Consider the following 14,466-nt stretch of genomic DNA (forward strand, 5'->3'; position numbering starts at 1 on the left):
ATATAGTAGTTGACTGTAAAGCCTATGCAAGAAGAAATCTTGAAAGAAAATAATATCCAAAGAACAACTATGAAAATAGAAGAGGTAATCCCTTTGTTCTCTTGCAGAAGCATGTTGAATGTTACAAATGCAACAATTATGGGTACAAATCATGATACTGTAGTAGCAGTCAAAATAGGTATCAAAACCCAAGGAAGGAAGAATATCCTCCTAGAAATTCAAGAAAAGTAAAAAGAGTGTGGCCTCATGTTGTATGTGCAAAAACAAAAAAATTATTGTTAATATTGACATTGATTGCTTAAGACATATGACAGGCGATCAGAGTAAGTTCATCAAACTCAAGGAAGACGATGTAGGCAAGGTAATTTTTTGTAGCAACACATCAACAAGAATTGTCAGAAAAGGGTTGATAAACACTGATAATGGAAGAACTAAGGCTCAGAATGTGTTATATGTGGAAGGAATGAAACACAATTTATTGAGTGTCATTCTAATGTGTGATCTCCCATTCAATTCCAAGAGATGTGAAATCATAAATGCTGATACAAAAAAATTGGTCTCCAAGGCTAACAAAACTTCAAGTAATGTATATATCACTGATGGAATTGCAATTGAAAAATGTTGAATGAAAAAAAAATTCTTCCTCATAGGAAGGAATGCCTCACTAATCTCAGTTAAAATATATACTATTGATAGGGGGAGATGAATTTGATTAGGTAGATGGAAAGAAAGGAGAATTGGAAAATGAGGAGCAATGCATACCATAAACGATTCATAGGGGAAGTATGGTTGTAAAAAACATAAAAACAAAGCATTTAAATGGCGAGAACCCATTCACAGGAGGAGCAAACTTTGGATCAACAATGAGAAATTATTGTTTAAGAAACCATTTGTAATTGGACAGTTCCTAGTAACCCTCTTTTCCATTGATGTCAAAGGGGGAGAGAAAGGAGACATTAACCAACAACGTAAGTAAGTGAGGAGTATTTGGATTGACAACTTGATAGGGGGATCTCAACCCATTTCCATCAATTACCATCAATGCTTTGTGGTGTTTCCATCAATGTCAAAGGGGGGATATCATTTTCCAATGTTTTGTCATTGATGAAAACTAATGTCATTGATGCCAAAGGATGTTTGGGGGCCTAAAGATGTTTTTAGTTTATTGAGGATTCATTGTAGTTATGTTAATCAAACAAGCATGCAAAGTTTTTGGCTAGATAGTCCTCTCCAAGAGCTTTCCAACAATATGTGACACATAGACTATCAATGTTATTGGTGTCAAAAATATGTTTGGAGGCCTGAAGATGTTTATTGAGTATTTGATAAAGTTATGACAATCAAACAATAATGCATAGGTTCTGATTGGATAACCCTCTGTGAGAGTTTTCCAAAGGTATATGGCACTTGGAAAAACTCTCAAGGAACCAATAGAAAACTTGATTTAAAGGCCACCAGTGTACAAAAGGGGTCAAACCTCAAATTTGTTAAACAATGTGCAACTTTATCAGTGGATCTGACAGATAGTATTAAGGATTGTGCGATTCAAAGTAGCAGTGGTTTTAAATTGAATGAAGCTTAATGGTACATATGGTGCACATGTTGCTGACTATTAATCCTGATGGGCTCAAATCCAATGATCCTCGTGGGTACGAAGCCCTCCCATAAGATCAATTTTTAAAACGAGGGAGGTTGAATGCCATGGTGGTTTTTTTGACATGGGGTTGATCAATGACCATGATTAGTGTGGACCCCCTCCATCCAATTCAAATTCTAGCAGTACTCTCCTGACGTGGCTAATACATGGACCCATATTGCCTCGACACATGACATGCATATGTAGAGTTGTTGACATGATCAGTACGAGAGAATGACATGGACCCATGTTGCCTCAACATGTGGCAACATGGCGTAGAAAAGTAATAGGATGATAAGGATGACATTGCAAACCCATGTAACAAGTTAGGTGGACACGACAACAAGCATGATGTGGCGTACAACTTGGCCAGTAAGACGATGAGATGTTGACATGATAGCACGATGAGGATGACATGGAAAAAACCTTATCTAGTAAAATAATGACACGTGGAAATGAAAACACAATGAGGATGATGTGGCAGAAAACTTGGCCAGTAAGATGATGACACGTGGACATGAAAACACAAAGATGATGATGTGGCATGGAAAACTAGATGGTGATGTGAACATTTATGATGACATGGCTAGGTACGAAAGGTGACATGTGGCATAGAACTTTGACATTTTTGGGTGGTTGACTAGGCCATTTTTTAGTGACACATGGCACCACTTAGACAGTGACGCATGGCACAATTACATCTACAATTCGTCATGCTGACACCTACATAAGTTCGACCAAATGGTTAAGAGAATGATCATGAAGTTAGGTCACATGGAAAAGATATTAAGCTTCCGAGAGCTAAAAGGCTGGAGTTCGATCAATGGTAAGCATACAATTTCAAAGGTGGTCCTATGGGCTAAAACAATAAGCCCTAGAGATCATCAATGTTAGAATTGGGAAAACAAAGGCCTATCCAAGTGAGAACATGGTTTTGGGAGGTGGTCCTATGGGATAACACGATAGCCCTTGAAGGGAATCCACATTGGCATTAACACAATGTTGATCTATTTTAATTGATCATCCAATTGTTTTGGGTCGTCCCCGATCCAAATTATATGACGTAAAATTTTATATATACATGAGCTCCATTTTGATGAATTTTGATTGTTTACGTCGAGAAGCATAATGAGATCTAAATCAAGGTTGATCAAATGATGAGGATCAAGGGCTAGTGTTATAGTGTGGAGAAGTTGAGAATAGATGGTATAATTTTGGTTTCATTGATAAGCATTGAGTTATCACTTCAAAAAAGGTGAGTCATCTCCATGGAAGCCCATGGAAGATTGAGAGAATGAGCCATTTCTGTGGAAGTCTGCAAAAGCTCGTAAGGGCGAGCTCTCTCTATGGAAGCCCATAAGAGAAAGCTATGTCTGTGGAAGCTTGAAAGGTGATCTTTCTCTGTAAGCCTGAAAGGGGAGCTATCTTTGTGGAAGCCCAAGATGGGAACTATTTTTGTGGAAGCGCGAGTAGAAAATACATCTCTATAGGAGCTTGAGTTGTGGTGAAAGGTCAAGGAAACAAAAAAAGTGGTCAAGCTATCTCTGTAGGAGGCCTGAGATACAGTGAAATCTTAAGCCAATGCAATGGGTGGTCAAGCCATCTCTAGAGGAGGTCAAGTACAAAAGGTCGAGTGCCAATTCGTGTGAGAAATTGCATTGTGAAGCCAATTAGACCCAAGTAATTGCTCCATAAGATCAATCACGAAATAATTGAGGGAAAAAATGTTGAGTTTGCATTTGACTTATGTGGGTCCGAGTTTAAGTATGCCAAGGAGTTGAGCCTTATATTTTCCAAGTTGTTTGGCTATGTTGATCACATATGATATTGCTTGCTACTAGTTTAGGTATATTCATTCTTAACTTTTGTTGAGCATGAAGAAGAAGTCTGAGCCGCTATTGGAAGACCAGAATTAGAATATATGCTATTGCAGAGATATGTTGAATTGCAAAATAAAACTAGAGAGGTGAATATTTGCTTTTGAATTTTGATTTGAAGACTTGTGGATCCAAGTATGAAAATGTTATGAAAAGGGAAGGTCCACTATGATTTTAGAGGTTGGTGCCTCTTAGGTTGTAGCGTAAAGAAATATGGTACTCACACATCGTTGAGGTTGGTGCATCAATCGAGTTGTAGCCTAAGGAAAGTTGTTGCTTGCATATCTCTGAGGTTGGTGCTCAATCAGGTTGTAGCCTAAGGCAAGTTGGTGATTGCATATCTTTGAGTTAGGCAAGTTGGTGATTGCATATCTTTGAGTTTGGTGCCTCAATCAGGTTATAGCCTAAAGAAAGATGATGCTTCTATATCTGTGAGGTTGGTGCCTCAATTAGGTTGTAGCCTAAAGCAAGTTGGTTCTTGCATATTTCAAGGGATTGATGTCATTGATTTCTCCTTCTAGCCAGTGCCAGTACACTATTGTAATCAAAGATTGAAGGACAAACTAAGAAACTAAGAATATTTTTGGTTTTCTTCTGCAAGGGTTTCCATGTACATTTGGTGTTCTTATGTGATGATTGATTTATTTTTGTATTGGGATGTTTTCAATCATTATGTATTGTGAAATTGTTTAAATTTTATATATACTAATTCATACCCCCCCTCTCAGTATAATCATAATTCCAACATTACAGCCATGGATTGAACTTAACATTGTCAATGTTACCTTAATAGGGTTTGATGCCTACTTTCATGTCTACTTTAGACACGAAATTTGGTAAGAACTAATTTTGCAACTTCATTTCTCTTTCTTTGTATCTTTTTATAGGTCGTCTTTGTCTATAGATTTCCCGTCTAAATTGGGATTTGAGTTAGAGCTATCAAATTCCTTGAAAGATTCAAACTTGTGCTCTAACAATGCTACGAGGATCATCATATTTCAAGAGATTTCAACAAATTATACTTCTATATTCGCAAGTCTGTCCTACTATCCATCTATTGGATTGTTAATGTACTCATCTTCTATGCCCAAGGTTTTCGTACTTCTTCCTTAAGCCAATTTTTCAATCCTACAATTTCCCACAAAATTACCAAAGAAAACTACTATGATACCATTATGATCTATAAACTATTGTGTATAATCCACTGGAACAATCATCATAGCTAATCTTACAAGGCTTTGTATACTCTTTGTAATGTGGAGTTTTATTTACGATTCAATATTAAGATTTCTAGCCCAGCACACTAAATATTAAAACGAGCTAAAACAAATACCACAACATCCACACAATGAACACGAGATACACCCTAGGAAATCCAATATGACAAAACTTAACTAAAGGGTGAGGGCTATGGCTTACTTTTTGGTTTTCAAATATGAAACACAAATACAAAGAAAGATGAACTCATTATGGAGTTTCCATGAACATTGTGGCTTATATGGTTGCTACAAGGGATTCTACTTTCTTTGTTTTTCTGAACTATTCCACTTCCTTGCTGTATTTACTATTCAACCATTGAACATCAAATCCATACAATAAGAATGGAAGCTCTTCCTTTCATAGTGGCCCAATGATTAACATGTCTCCTTATCCCTTTGAGGTTAGGTTTAGGGTTTTTGTATGCATGAACTCTCAATTAGGATTGGGTTTATAGACCATCTAAAAGATTTTTGAAATTCCATGTGATTAGCCCATATATGTGAATAATTTAAGCATGTGTCCACTTGGTTTCATGGCCATCAATGGGATAGGTGAACTTGTAGAAGGCATAGCTTCCCCATGCAAACTTCAATTGAGGTGATAATTGTGGTTTTAGAAAGCTCTTGACATGTAGAATCTTTTATCTAAAAATGATCATTTAATGCCTAAATAGACTCAAAAATATTTAGAACTCTAAATCACCAAAATAAAATTTATCCCTAAAATATACCACCATTAACTTCAATTTTTCCAACCAAAATTTGTTAAACTAAATGACAAATTATATGATAATCCATTTCAGAACAAAGAATTAAAAACAAAACTATAAAATGATCAAAATACATTCCCAAATTTTGACCATCCTAACAAATTTACCGCTCTCTGGACAATACCAAATATATATCTTCAAGTAGACTTTATGCTAAAAGAGTGAAGTCACCTCTTTCACTAGCCAGGAAATTGGATCCATACTCCACAGTACCAATAAAACCTGCTATTTAAGCTTTAAACAAATAACCATTATAATTTCGGAAAAAGGCCAGCTTCGTATGCTAGCCCATTCACGCAGGCTGGTTCAAACTTCAATGGAAACACAGGCATAATCCCCTCGAGGTTGACGCATGTTTCACTAAATGTAAAATACAATATAAAGTGGAATAAAAAAGGAGGATAAAGTGGGAAGGGCAGCCAGTTCGTAAAACCTGCAACATACCATCAAGGAATACAAGAGATAATACCATGCATAAATGAGCTCTCAAACTCAGTGCATAATGTAGGCCCTTTTATTCGATTCTAGGGTTTGGAGTTATTCTGCCAGAATTGATACCAAACTTAAGGAAGTTAGGTTACCCGATGCCTGAAATACTCATTGATGACCTCAACCTTAATTGCAAATCAGCTTATCTTCTATTTGAATACTCTGTTACAGCAACCTGGACTACTTTGAATCAGAAAAGGCCTTTTCCAAATCTGACTGCTTTAAGGGTCTTGAAGTTTGAGAGAAGTTATCCGAGATTGTGGTCCTCTTTTTTGTGCTCGAATAATTGTCCGATTGGCATATGTGCTGCTTTCTTGCATATAAAATATTGTGTGTAAGATTAGGTCTTATTTTAGGTCTTATTGACAGTGCCTCAAAGACTCATTTTCCAATTATTTATTAATTTTGATCAGGACTCGGAGGAGTTGGTGATCTCCACCGACAATCTATGGCCATTTCTCCTGCGATTTCCAGTATCCTGCTTTGGTATCTGTATTGGTGTTGGCAGTCAAACTGTTCTCTGGAAAATACTAGTGCAAACACCATCCATGGAGTTTTTACATGTTCCTGAAATTATCAACATGGTATTGTGGTGTCTGGGACTTGTGACACTAACTATAGTTTTCGTGGTATATGCATTGAAGTGCATGTTTTACTTTGAAGCAGTTCGGATTGAATACTATAATCCTGTTCGAGTGAATTTCTTCTTTGCGCCATGGATAGCTTCTATGCTCTTAGCACTTGGAGTACCCCCACAGATAGCAAAATCTATACATCCTTTTATATGGTGTGTTTTTGTCTCTCCTGTGCTTTGTTTGGAACTGAAGATCTATGGGCAGTGGATGCTAGGAGGTCGTAGAAGATTATCAGAAATAGCTAACCCTACAAACTATTTGGCAATTGTTGGAAACTTTGTTGGGGCATTGCTTGGAGCAGCAACTGGATGGAAGGAGGGAGCTATTTTTACATTTGCTGTGGGGTTGGCCCATTACATAGTGCTTTTTGTGACCCTTTACCAGAGATTACCCACAAATGAAACTCTTCCTAAAGAGCTTCATCCTGTTGTTTTCTTATTTGTAGCCACTCCCAGTGTGGCGTCTGTGGCTTGGGAAAGAATTCGAGGAGACTTCGACTATTTTTCAAGAATTTTCTATTTCATTGCTCTCTTTCTGTACATCTCTCTGGTACCTACAAAATTTCAGTTTCTTAGTTTTAAGTTTCTATCAAGATGGTTGTTTATTAGAGAAAGAAAGCCTTCTAAATGTTATTTTATTTCTTGATAACATCAGGTTGTTCGACTCAACTTCTTTCGTGGTTTCAGGTATTATATTTTCCATTTTGTAAGCAATTTCTTTTGTCTAAAGTGTGGACATTGTACCACTTAGCATTACAGTCATATCTCCTTTCATGTTTTCTGTTATGCTGCCAAGTTTTTAACAACTTAATTTGTTCTTATCTACAGATTTTCTATTGCTTGGTGGGCTTATACATCTCCTTTGACCAGTGCTGCCGTTGCCACAATCAAATATTCAAATGAAGTCAGACATCCATTTACACAATCCCTAGCTGTGGCATTGTCCATTATATCTTCTTTCACAGTGTTTAGTCTCTTGTTGATTACCATATCGAAGGCCTTGGTGCCGGGTGCCCTCTTTCCAAACGATGCTAGCATTGCAATTGCAGACAAAACAGAATTCGAAAAAAGCCAAGAATTCTGCAGGAGTCAAGAAGGATCCGACGCGGTTTAGATCCGCAAACAATTTAAAAAAAATTAATAGGAAGAAAAGAAGTAAAATGCTTTCCAATGTTTGTGGATTTTATTGGAAATAACATGCATTTAGTGATACTTTAATTAGATTAATGGAGTGAAGTTATGTATGACAAATTTATTGTTATCACCAAGAAGGCACTTCACAAGGCTATATCTGAGTTTTACTAATTTTTATTTGTACGAGAGAGTTAATTAATGACTCGGATGATTAGTTAACTAGGACTAATTGTCAGTTTTCTTCACTACATGTTCACATTTCTCTAAATTCACTACTATATTAGTTCAATTATGTAAAGTGTATCATATGTAATTGTATTCTTTCATTTTGCATGTGAATAGAATTCATCATTTCTTTCTCTCAACTTTCTTTCTTCTCTTCTACGTGCATTGTTTTCTACCTAGATCCATTATGTGCAGGTTCAGCTACAATTTCACATGGTATTAGAGCCCACAAGAGCTAGCAAGAAGCAAAATAAACAATCTATTTGCATGCACTAAAGGTTTGAGCTATCCGAAAGAATGGAGTTTTCACGTTCTGCAATTACCGCGCCATATCATAGTTTTAAAAACAGCCGGTCTAAACTAGAACACTGGTCAAACCGGCCGGCTCATTGGCCAAACCAACTGAGCCGGTCAAAAAACCCAGTCAATAGCCCCATTCGCCCTTTTTTTAGATAAATTGGGCATAAACTGACTAGTTTATGACGGACTCGACTGATTTTTCTATAAACCGACCGATTTTTCTATAAACCGGTCAGTTCATTGCTAGGTCAATCGCTGACCCACCAGAGGCATTCTTGGAGGCTTGTGAGGTGGTTTGGAGGGAAAATAAGGGTTGTTTTCCTCCAAAAACAACCCCTCCAAGCCAATGAAAAGAGGCCTCCCCTCTCATTTGCCTCACACATCTCATTTAGAGTTTTTGTGAGCTTCATTGTGAGCTTGGAGAGTGTTGAGTTTTTGCTGGAGTAGTGGAACAACATAGAGCTTGAGAAAACTAGTAACCATCATGCCTCTAAAAGCCAAGGACACTGCATGGGCCAATTGTGATATGATTGATGGCAAAATAATCTGCAGATATTGCCAAAAATCTATCGAAGGAGGGGGTATTAATAGGTTCAAGCAACACTTGGCTGGGATATGAGGCCATGTAAAGCCATGTGGAGCACCAAATGAAGTAATAGGGCATATTATGGCAAACCCTTTAAAAGTTTGAGACTCAAGTCACTGAACTAGCAGAGAAGTTTGTGACTTAAGCAATTGCAAAGTTTGGGAGTTGAGACTCAACCAACAAAGTTTGATCTTGATGAGAAGTTTCAACTTTCAAGTGATAATGTTGATCACTAATATCATATACAAAGACTTATAGTAGGCTAGTGGCCCCATAACTTGTAGGCTTTGTTTTTGGACTCTAGAGACCATTTACAGCCTCATTGATTATATATTTTGTTGTTGATATGTATTGCACTTGGTTCCATTTTGATATATTCACGTTTACATGGTATATATATGAGCAAACTTTGCCTATTTTTTTGTCTATTGGTTTGCAATCATGGTTTTAAATCTTAAAAATATTTTTTTTTCATTAAAAAATAATTATTTCATGTGTTTTTTTTAAATTGGTTCATTGAGATCTAACTAGTCCCGGTCTAATCGGTTCCAGTTTGAAACCCAGTGTATTAGGTGGACTAGTCCAGTTACCAGTGCCAGTTTTTAAAACAATGCACCATATAACTATTTTGAATTGAAGCAAAGACTCTAAGTAAACTCAAATTATCAAGATTGAACCAAATTCCATAGTTCAAAATTTTAAATATTTCAACCAGGCCTTTGATCTCCTATGCTTAACAATTTATCTAGAATAAATGTTTCATGTTGAAGCATGCACGACTCCAAATGAAGTTTAGACCACTTCGGAGACTCTCTTTGGGAAGAGGGGTGAGATGTGGGGTTACATCTTTGAAAATGAACTCAACTCATTAGATCCGAACAATTTTGGAAACATTCAATATTTCTTCACAAGGTTCAAAACCTTGTTACTCCAAGTGAAAAATGTGGAATTGACAAATCCAAGCAAGAAATTGAATTAATTCTTACCATATTATCAAAATTGGGTCTAGAGTATGTTGTAAATGTCTCCACTTTTCACACAGTGATGTCTACACTTGATGCTTTTATTGAGTCTCTGATACATAAGAAGAATAAACTCATAAAGATGCGCCCATTGAAATGTTCCAAAGTCCATGCACTTGTTGTGCATGAAAGGGGCAAGGCCAACTCAAAATTCAATCAACAATCCAAAGGCATGGACTAAAGGACCTAATTGCCTAGAAATTGTATTTCCTTTATAGCGTTAAGGTGGGGTTTGTTCCCAAGTGATTTTCTCTCTTTCATCTTGCTCTGGTTGTTCAATGTTACTTAGATGCATTGTAAAATAGGTACCTTACCTAACTTCTTGTTAGTCCACTCATTCATTGTGTTTTCTCTAGTAGCGCTTTTGGGGGTATTAGAGATAACATATACTTAGTTCTATTTCAATTATCCTAGTGAAGTGCAATCATGCATGGCAACCTCATTATTATCACCAAAAAAGCACTCCAAAAGTGCATTCATGAGTTTTACTGATATCCACTTGCATAAGATACTTGACTAATGATTGTATGGCTAGCTAACTGAGACTAGATGTCACTTTTCTTCAATACATATTCACATGATTGTATTGTCAATTAACTAGAATTAATTGTCACTTTTCTTCAATACATGTTCACATCTCTCTAAATTCACTATTATAGAATTTATCATTTCTTTCTCTCATTTTTCTTTCTTCTTTCCTACTAATCAACATAGTTCATTAATTTTTAACGAAATCTATTATACGTAAATTTAACTAAAATTTTATAAATTTTAATTAATTTTTAAAATTTTCTCAATTATTTAAATATTAAATCTGCATTTAAAAGTTTAGAGGTTTTTTTTTTCACTACAATTTTTTTTAAATTTTACAAATTACAAAATTATCTTTGGTTTATGTTTAATATTTTATATTATTTTTAGTTTGCAATGTGTTTGTGGTTGAGGACTAGATTATGATTTAAGGGTATTTAAACTTAAATAAGTTGTAAATCAGAATAGTCATCAAATATCACTTAGATTGGTTCGCATCAATTTTTTTTCCTGGGGACAACAAATTTTAAATCTTCGTTATTTTTTTATTTGTAATTTTTCTTGGGGAATTTATAATTGAATAAGTTTGATTTAAATCTTCATTATTTTATTAAAAATAAAACTTTAAAATCAAATACATTGAATAAAGTTTTTAAAATTAATTAATTATAGTAAAATAAACATATTAATTATATTATAATAGAAAAATAATTAAATTATTAAAAAATATTTAATTTAGTAATATGTTAATTATAAGTATTATGAAAGATATATTACAACTCGTGTATTTTAATTTTTTAAACCTGAAAACATAAATAATTTGATGCGTAACATCTCTATATATATCCTCTAAGATGTAGTTTCATTAAAATTAATGATATAAAATAGAATTAATATTTTTAATTTTTAATTAAAGTTTAAATTTAAAAACATAAATGTATTATATCAAGTTTTGCAGTGTATTAATATTTAATTTAAAATAATGAAATATTTATTTGCGAAAATTATGGATATGTATATGTCTTTTTAATATAATTTAAACTGAAGCCAATGATATGGAAAAGCTGCAAATATTTTTATTCACCATTATTCTGATTTATTAAATGTATCATAGACATTTTTACTATCTCGTATCCAGTAATATTTATTTTAAATTTATTAACACTATTTTGTTAATAATAATGGAAATTAATAAAATTTAAAAACTTTAATATTTTTATTAACCATTGCTCCAATTAATTAAATACATTGGGCACATTCATTATTTCGTCATACAATTATATTATTTCTTTTATATGTTTTAATAAAAATAATAAATAAATTTATGTTTTTTATAAATTTAAAATTTCTACTATTAATAAAATTTAGAACTGTATGGATATTATTTTATCTTATTCTTTTTTTTTTTAATTATTAAGTTAAATTACAAAATGCTAAGAGATGATTTGTTTTTTAGTTTTCCATTTATAAAACCACACTAACAATAGAATAATTGACTATTTTTCAAAGTCTAAGTGAAAAACTTATGAGAGTTGTCTTAGTGGGAAAACTAGTTGAGAATGTAGAGCCTTGATTTGAGTTTAACATTAATATGATAAAAAAGGTCTTGCAAGCCCATAATGAGGGGAAACTAACCAAAACTACAAAGATATATGATGCTAGGAAAACGAAAAAACCAAGCAATATAAGAGAACTTGAAAGTCAGATAGACAGAGAGGTATTCAAATCAATAGGACGATTGGCTTGTGTGCTGAATGCAGGCATTATTGAGCCAAGAGGTGAGTCAAACTCCAAGTGTTGCATCCTTTTTTTCGACATAAAAAAGAAGCTCCTTCAACTCATCCAAATGTTGAATAACATTGTCCCTAGACTTATGCCTATCCACCAAGACTTTTCCCATCAAGAGATGTATAGGGCCAGTATAAATCAACCATGTAAAGATAATGATTATGGTGCCCCCTAGTGTTGCTCGTGTTTGGGATCCACTTAGCCAAATCATCTATTACTGCTAGGTCTGGGTTGGTTTTCCTCTCTTGCATAACATTCTTTTTGCTATACAAATTTCGCCTTGAGCGTTTATTTGTCTGTGTGATTGATAACTTCATGTTGAAGCTTTTCTTTAAAACATGCTTGGGATCCCCCCAATTTCCCTCTTCCTCTTCCACCTTGCCTATAGTGGGTTCTCTAGTGAGTCATTACAACAGGAGGGAGAAACACTTGAGTTGGATAGAAGCAAACCAAGGTTGAAAGCTATAGAAAATGCAAGCCAAGAAGCCTAAGAATACCTTCCAATGAAGCATTGTGTAAGAAATAAAAAGAAACAGAGAGCTTCTCCCATAAAGTCCTAGGGAAAACGCTCCACCATCAAGTTATACACTAGAAATTTGCAAGGTAAAACCATGGTAGTCCAAGGAAACAACCAAGGAGCAGTTTCCAAAATGGAAATGGCAAGCTTGCCGAAGAGCTTGGTTGGGAAAACCCTAGTGACGATTCTATAAACACCTCTTACACAAACACATTCAATATGATAAGCCATGTATGGTGGTGGGTTAGATCTCCAATACAATCCTTTGATGAGTGACATGAGGGGTATGTTGGCGACAACCTTGGTGCATAGCCTATGATCACCACCCAGCCATCACTTCACTTCATTGCAGTAACACCCCGATCAAGGAAAGTGTGTTTATATATATATATATATATATATATATATATATATATATCCAAAAACGCCAGCTATGGAAGCTGAAAACACCTCCATGGGCCCGACTATTCATGTGGAGTGTCCTCAGCAATAAAACTCCCACAGGAGACTCCCTCATTCACAGATCTATTTATGGCCCGAATTGGTGTGTCTTGTGCAAACGAGACTCTGAAACAAATGAGCATTTGTTTCTGCTCTGTCCCACTGTCGTCCAGCTGTGGCAATCTATTACTCAACTCCTATCCATACAGGAAAGATGGCAGGGACCCTCAATCCCACAAGCCTGGAACACATGGTTCGCTGCGCACCATGGACCCCTCATCCTCTACTGGACTATATGGCTCACCTGGAATCATATCATTTTTAATGAAGCAATTGCACGCTGGCCACTCATCATTGCAAAGGCTGTGGTAGCCTATCATGACATCCCAGAAGTTGACAGCTCCCACAACTGACAAACTATCTCCCCTGGACTGATCGACAAATCCTGGCCATGGTCCTTCTTCGATGGCGCAGCCCAAGCCCATGGTTGTGGTGGGGGTTTCATTCTGCATATTTATGAACAACACTCTTTCAAAGTTCAATTGGGATTGGGGGAGGGGACAAACAATTTTGCCGAGCTAATCACCCTCAGACATCTTTTGCACTTTGCATTAGCACATGATTGCTCAACCATACAGATTTTCGGGGACTCTAAAATCATAATTAACTGGTTCAACAATAAAAATCATTGTCATGCTCATTCACTTAGAAATATATTGGACGAAGTCATCATCTTCAAAGCAATTTTTAATTCAATTTCATGTCATCATATATATAGGGAATATAATGAAAGTGTTGACAAGCTTTCCAAGGAGGCCACGCTACTACCCCGAGGCTTGTGGATGATCATGGAATAGAGGGGTGTTGAACAGTACCAATACCATCACCGCCCCTATATGGATCATGAATATCACAGGGCGGAAAGGCCCTAATTTATTGTTTTTTTGGATATTTCATAAAAACAGTGTATCTATTTTTTGAAGATATCTATGCACATATGGCTCAACAGAATGTATACCTCTGCGAGGTTTTTATGTACAATTTTGTATCTTTTTTGAACAATACCCACAGTGAATGGCTTTCACCAACTTATTTACTTATATTATTTTGAAATGGCCATCGGCCAACAGCTACACATATGCCTCAGGCATCTACTACATGTAATTTTCCACATAATGAAAGATTACGATTTTTCCTTTTGGAAAAAAAGTAAATCCAAAAATGAATTAGATTATTAATTATTTAATTTAATGCTCT

General features: G+C 35.3%; 1 protein-coding gene across 1 annotated transcript in view; it reads left to right on the plus strand.

Annotated features, from left to right (window-relative positions):
• Nucleotides 1-7,951, plus strand: part of LOC149160118 (S-type anion channel SLAH2-like) — a 71,799-nt gene extending 63,848 nt beyond the window's left edge. The window contains exons 5-7 of the mRNA XM_089433646.1: nucleotides 6,445-7,215; nucleotides 7,321-7,352; nucleotides 7,494-7,951. Coding sequence (XP_089289772.1) covers nucleotides 6,445-7,215; nucleotides 7,321-7,352; nucleotides 7,494-7,779 — 1,089 coding nt within the window. The 3' untranslated portion in view covers nucleotides 7,780-7,951. The remainder of the gene's footprint in view (nucleotides 1-6,444; nucleotides 7,216-7,320; nucleotides 7,353-7,493) is intronic.
• The last annotated feature ends 6,515 nt before the right edge of the window (nucleotides 7,952-14,466 follow it).

Source organism: Pinus tabuliformis, chromosome 5_2 (assembly GCF_031772625.1).
Source record: "Pinus tabuliformis cultivar Carrire ecotype Pingquan chromosome 5_2, CPIR1, whole genome shotgun sequence".
Taxonomy (NCBI): domain Eukaryota; kingdom Viridiplantae; phylum Streptophyta; class Pinopsida; order Pinales; family Pinaceae; genus Pinus; species Pinus tabuliformis.